This window comes from Jaculus jaculus, chromosome 9, assembly GCF_020740685.1.
Source record: "Jaculus jaculus isolate mJacJac1 chromosome 9, mJacJac1.mat.Y.cur, whole genome shotgun sequence".
NCBI lineage: Eukaryota > Metazoa > Chordata > Mammalia > Rodentia > Dipodidae > Jaculus > Jaculus jaculus.
The window spans coordinates 3718518-3724930 of NC_059110.1; the positions used below are offsets into that span (position 1 = coordinate 3718518).

The 6413-nt window shown below is 43.8% G+C and overlaps 1 protein-coding gene across 1 annotated transcript; it reads right to left on the bottom strand.

Annotated features, from left to right (window-relative positions):
- Nucleotides 1-314: 314 nt before the first annotated feature.
- LOC101617464 (S-phase kinase-associated protein 1-like) lies at nt 315-818 on the bottom strand. Its single transcript, XM_045159654.1, has one exon. It carries the CDS (start codon nt 816-818, stop codon nt 324-326), a length of 495 nt encoding a protein of 164 aa, XP_045015589.1. The 3' UTR covers nt 315-323.
- Between the last annotated feature and the right edge of the window lie 5595 nt (nt 819-6413).

Sequence of the window (6413 nt, forward strand, 5' to 3'; positions counted from 1 at the left end):
CTGAAGTTAACTGGACAATAAACCAGGCAGAAATTGCTTTATAGAAGACAGAAAAAGACCAAGATGCCACTCTCTCCAGAGAACCCATAGCTCAGTTTTATTGAGAGTAAAGAAAGACAACTTTCGCTCACACTTGGAGGAACGCCGCCTTTAACTTGGAATCTGTACTCAGACTCCACATGCAAGGAGGACACTATTATGCTAATACAATTGATTTGCTGCTGCATTTCCCTACTGTTTGTCTAATATTAACATCATAAGCAGAGCAGTGCAGCTAGTATTGGGAACAATCCTTGTAGTGTTACAGGGTCAGGCACAACCTTTTATTTCTCTTCGCACCACTGGTTCTCTTTGCGCACCTGGGCCTCTTCCTCTTCGGTAAAGTCATTTTTGATATTGAAGGTCTTGCGGATCTCCTCAGGAGTCTTCCCCTTATTCATATTGACAACAGTCTTGCATGTAAAGTCCAGAAAACCTTTGATGTCCAAGTAGTTTTCAGCCAGAATAAGTTCAAAAACTGTCCCTTGGTCAACTTTCAGGAATTCTTGGTCCCACACAGGGATGTCATCCGTCCGCTTCTCTTTGTTCTCGTCATCCTCAGGAGGAGGAGGCTCGTCCTTAGGGTGGGTGCACCACTGAACGACCTTTTTTTTTAGTACTGCTGCATTAACATTTGGTAGGGGAACTGGGTCATCATCTCCTTCATCATCCATTCCCAAATCTTCCAACATGGTTTTGATGGTCACAGACTGCTTGGCAATTTCTACATCAACTTCAAATATCTTTCCATCAGAACTTTGCAACTTAACTGGAGGCATGGTGTTGGGGGTCAGCACCACGGGCCGGAGGCCGATGGGAATGGTGAGGTGTCTGAGCACGGGAGAAAAAGACAGACAACAAGGCCACCCCTCTTTGTTTTAAATCTTGTATTGGAACAATTTTTTTTTTTCTGCTAGGCTGGATAACATCTTTTGCAGTGTAAATGTTTATTCTGTGCATTTTTTTTTTTGGTATTATTGCTCAGTTAAGAACCCTTAGCCTATGGGAATATTGGAACAGCATTGGGATTGATAAAAATTATAGGGACTTTTAAAATTGGACTGAATGTATTGCATGTACATAATAGATGGTTGTAAGTTTATGGGGGCCAAGGGTGGAATGTGGTAGTTTGAACTCATGTGTTCTGAATGCTATGTTCCCAGCTGTTGGCAATTTGGGAATTGGAGTTTATGGAGGAGGTGTGTTACTGGGGGCTTGCTTATGGGTATTATAGCCAGGTTCCCTGTAGCAGTATTTGGCACACTCTCCTGTTGCTGTTGTCCACCTGATTGTTCTGATTGTTGCCAGGAGATGATGTCCATCCTCTGCTCATGCCATGATTTCTCCTGATATTGTAGATCTTCCCTTCAAGCCTGTAAGCCATGATATACATCTTTCCTCCCACCAGCTGCTTTTTGTCAAATGCTTTCTGCCAGCGCTGTGAATCTGACTATATCAAATGAATGGCCTGGCCATGTAAACCAGGATTATTAGATGCCTGGTAGAAATTCTTGAATGCTACCCATGGGTTGTGGTTACATACTTTGTTGCAGAGAGGAGCCACATAAGCTCAGCCTTTATATTTAAGGATCAATCTTCAAGCTTTTCTTTTTTTTTTAATTAGGTTTTAAAAAAAAGTTTTATTTATTTATTTTGAGAGGGGGAGAGAGAGAGAAAGAGAGAGGGAGAGAGAGAGAGGCAGATAGAAAGAGAATTGGCATGCTGGGGCCTGCAGCTGGTGAAAATGATCTTCAGACTCTTATGCCACCTTGGACGTCTGTCTTATGTGGGTCCTGGGGAATCAAATCTGGTTCTTTTGGCTTTGTAGGCAAGCACATTAATAAGCCATCTCTTCGGGCAAAACTTTTCTTTAAAAGATATTCTCCCTTGAAAGATGCTAACACAGTGAGTAAATTTGAGGATGGCTTCAAGCCCTTTGGTCATTGCTATTCCCATCCATGGTCCATTACTGGACATCACCCAGAAGAATGCTCCAAATTCAGACACATAGTCTTTCACCCTCATGCCAGATGCTCACACATGACTGCCTCGCAGCCAGATCCTGTGGCATGCCTGCATGCTACGAGTTGAGAAGCGGGCTCTATTTTTGGTTATCTTTTCTGCGAGCAGAATTTCGTGACTCCTTTCATTTTTACTTTTAGGGATCAGATGACTGCTTCAACAAATCCCGACTCGGTTGGGACTGGAACTCTGTCAGTGTACTTGGCAAGTCCAGTGAAGACACTCGTGGGGCTACTTCAGAGCCAGAGGACTCCCCAGTCCCTAGGGTTTGGTTATTGGTGACTTTTCCTGCTGTCACATTCTACACAGTGACACTGCCTGTCTGTTCTGCAGCTGCTAACCCAGTGTGACACAGAACAGCCTTTACTCCCCAAAGGCTTCACATAACTGCTGGTGACAAAAGCTACCAAAGACCTATGTGTGCAGATCCCATCTAGTGCTGTGAAGCCTACAGTCAATGCAGAGCTTGCTTTGGACTTTTGAGTGGGATGGTGGTCGGGGGCTCCTGTTTAAAATTCATATCTTCGGGCTGGAGAGATGGCTTAGCGGTTAAGCGCTTGCCTGTGAAGCCTAAGGACCCCGGTTCGAGGCTCGGTTCCCCAGGTCCCACGTTAGCCAGATGCACAAGGGGGCGCACGCGTCTGGAGTTCGTTTGCAGAGGCTGGAAGCCCTGGCGCGCCCATTCTCTCTCTCCCTCTATCTGTCTTTCTCTCTGTGTCTGTCGCTGTCAAATAAAATAAATAGATAAAAATTTAAAAAAAAAAATTCATATCTTCACCACTGAAACATTTCAGGAAAGTATGCTGAAGGCTGTAAATTGGAGAGAGCCTATAACTAATTGACCCTCTGGGGCACTCCTGGATGATGCTGCAAGAGCAAAACCATACCCTTGACCTCTCTCCTCTCTTTGTTCAGCCTCATTAAGTGGCTACCAGTATGGAATTTAGAGCGTTCTACAACATGATAAAAAGGGGCTCTGGTGCACAAGAACGGGGGTCCTCACCCTGCCAGTACTGCCCATGGTGTTCATTTGAACAATGGTTTAGCAATATCCCTGCTACTGGCTCCACTCCTCAGCGTTCCACCCTTGAAACACATGTGTGTGCATTAATTATAATCATCTCACCTTCCACTCAGGCTTCTCTCAGCAGCAGTATGAAATTATCATAATTAGAAGCAAAAGTTTTAAGCAGTCTGCCATATTGTTAGTCCTGTCCAGTAGGGTCATATATTTGGATTCTAGTTTCTATTTAGCCAAATGGCCTATTGATTTATTTCCTCACACAGTTATATCATCTCATTTCCAACCTTTTGCTTAATTTTTGAGATTGGGTCTCACTATGTATCTCAGGCTGGTCTCGAACTCCTGGAGCTCTTGCATCAGCATCTCCACTGCTGGGGTTACAGGACTATGTCACCACATCTCACACCTATCTTTTCTTTGTGAACAGTTTGACTTTGTGTAAGAAGCACCCTGTAACACCAAACTAAGGGACTCCTTCAATGTTCTGAGAGAGAGAGTCTTTCCCTAATTTGTCAAAAACTCCTGAATCTGGTGAATACAAAACACTCTGTCATTACTTGTGATCAATATCTTGTGTATCCTGGAATACAAGCATAATCCAACTGCACCTATTTCTTTTTGGATAACTGTTATTCACAATTTATGTAGAAATTTGTTCTAATAGCATTTCTTAGAACGTAAAGTCAAAAGCTTCTACTTGCTGATTCATCTTAGGAATGGATGGCTGACAAGAAAAACTGATTTCCATCATGCCCTTGTGGATTTTCATTGTTTACACAGGCATAGCATGAGTCTGCACCATGCCCCTCAGGATCATTGCTGATCATTGGCAGGCAGCAGAACTCATTCCTGAGCCAATGTCAGTGCAGATCAGAGGTTTGCAGACATCCCCATTAGCTTACTACTGTGGGCTTCTGTCCTCTCAGCATAACATTGGCATTTCCTTCTTGATCTCCGAGCAGCTTTGGTTGTCTGCACAAGGCCTGCACAAGACTGAGCCCACTAATTTCCACTATTGTGGGTATGGACGCATTAGGCTCCACCTGTCCCTTAGGATTTATAGTGGTTGCTAGCAGGAAGGAACACACGAAATCCCTCCCCAAAGATTAGTTAATAGTAGCTAGAGGAAAGAGCTATTTCTGTCAGTGATGTAATTGTTAAGTTAATTGTAAGTTCCTGTTAAGTATGTTCAATTTAAACTCAAAGGCTTACCCAGCTCTACTTGGGTTCAGCCACTTTGCTGCTGGTGTTGGTGTCCTATCCAGGGTAAGTAGACATCTGTCAGTGCCATCCCAGAAGTTCACTCAACACTTGCAAGGTGTTGGTGGCATAGTAGGCACTGAGTGGCACTGTGAGGAGGATGTCACAGCAGAAATCACTGTGTGTACCTGCAAGACAGGCATTAAGTCATTACAAAAATAATTTTTCACTCATCTGCCCGAAAGAGTTAGTGATGTCTAGAGGTAGAGGCTAGAGATTGAAGGAGCTTGGTTCAGAGTTTGAAAATACTCATTAAGCAGATCAAGTTTGAATTTCCCTTGGTGTGGTGACCAGAGCACCATTGAGGCTGCATGGAAAGTGAAGATAATGGAAATGTTGCCTTGGAAACACATTCAAATCCTGAGACTATCTCTGTTTTTGTTCTTGCCCATTGTGGCTTTATTGCAAGGCCTCTGAACACACCCACCTTTGTTTTAGGGATCAGGTTAAAAAGTGGACATTGTCCCCCACACACATATGATGTGGAGATCCAGCCTGATTTTCACCCCCACTTAGCCTGGGCTGTGGTACTACCAAAACAGAGCACAGCTAGAGGCAGGGTAACTTGATGAGAACTTGGAAACGAGTAGCCAGCCAGTGCTAGAATCCATGACCAACTTCCTTGGTGGTCAATGGGGAGGAATCCCTCAAGATGTCACCCCTGGGGTCTAAGTGTGTTTCCAAAAATATGAGTACCGCTGCCTTAGGCTAAGCTGAGAAGGAAGTGTTAGAGAGGTGGACACCGAGGAAAGACTGTGCTGTCACCTAGGAGCATCCCAGTCACTAATTCTTCAAGGACATAGCTTCCTAGTAGGCACCCTTTGGGTTCTGAAGAATGTTATAGTTGGTGTGTGTATTGGATTTCTCACTCAGATACCAATAATTCCCTGCATTTGTGCTGCCACTGAGCTCATGTGCAGTGATGAGTGTGCCGCCCGAGGCACAGCATCTGTATATCACAACCACAGCACAGACCGCAGCCGCAGGAGCAGAGCATGCACTGATGAATAATAACAGCGTCCTATTGAGGAAATGGGACCTCAGACCCCAAGTGAAGGATGAGGGAGGCTGTGGTGTGAAGGACCTGGGCAAGGACGACTTTCTGGTGGACAACTCAGGCTTGTTCTGTCTAAGATCAGTCTACTTCCTCCAGGGAGCTAGTGATGAGGTCAGGTATGTGGTGTGGGGTGCTACATGAAGCAAGACAATTAGGTCTACTCAGAAGTTTGGGTACTTTTTGTGTAATTACCGTGTGTTAACTGACTGTGCCACTGGAGCTCTGACTAAGTGGGGATGCTTTGGAAGGTATTTTGCAGGGAAGTTTATTTTAAATTTCTAGGTTCTCATGATAATTACTATGTATGCATGCACACACACACCCACACACCAGCATACCTGCATGGAGAGCAGAGTTGTTTTTTTTTTACTGAAGAGTCAGTAGACTTGCTTCCTAGGTGGAAGAAAATGCAAGGATGGACATCTTAGACAAATAGAGAAATTGGCACCATATTTTGGGAATTTAAAACCAAAATAGGAAAGTCTTTGAAACAGTCCCACCAGATATGAAGTTTTGAAATAATGGAACTTGAGAAATATGAATTAGAGGACTTTGAGATGGAGAGATATATTTAGGAAATTAGGAATATGAAATGAGGCCAGTCGGATTGATTTGAGTCTTGCCTCTGTACTTGCTAGCCAAAATTCAGATTATATGCCATGAGTAATCCAAATGGAAAGTTTATATTGTGTTTATTATGTGTGTGTGTGTACCATAGAAAACATTCTGCCTGGTTACAGAGGATGAATTACTCAGGGGCAACACTGGACCAAGAGCCATTTAAGTGACTATTTCATTTATTTGCTGGGAACCAGGTAAATGACTATTGCGTTAATTTGTGGACCTGTTGCTACTTCATTGAGAAATTTCAGTTATCCACTCGAGGCAGTCATGAAGGACTTGAAGGAGGAGTGAGGGAAACAGAGATACAAAGGGCTTTATGCTGAGAACACTGTACCATTAGCAGGTCCACAGCTGATAAGTGAGTTGTCGAGATTTAGTTGCTTCTGA

Coding starts and splice junctions, on each gene's coding strand:
- LOC101617464 (XM_045159654.1), bottom strand. CDS start 818: ATGCCTCCAGTTAAGTTGCAAAGTTCTGATGGAAAGATATTTGAAGTT.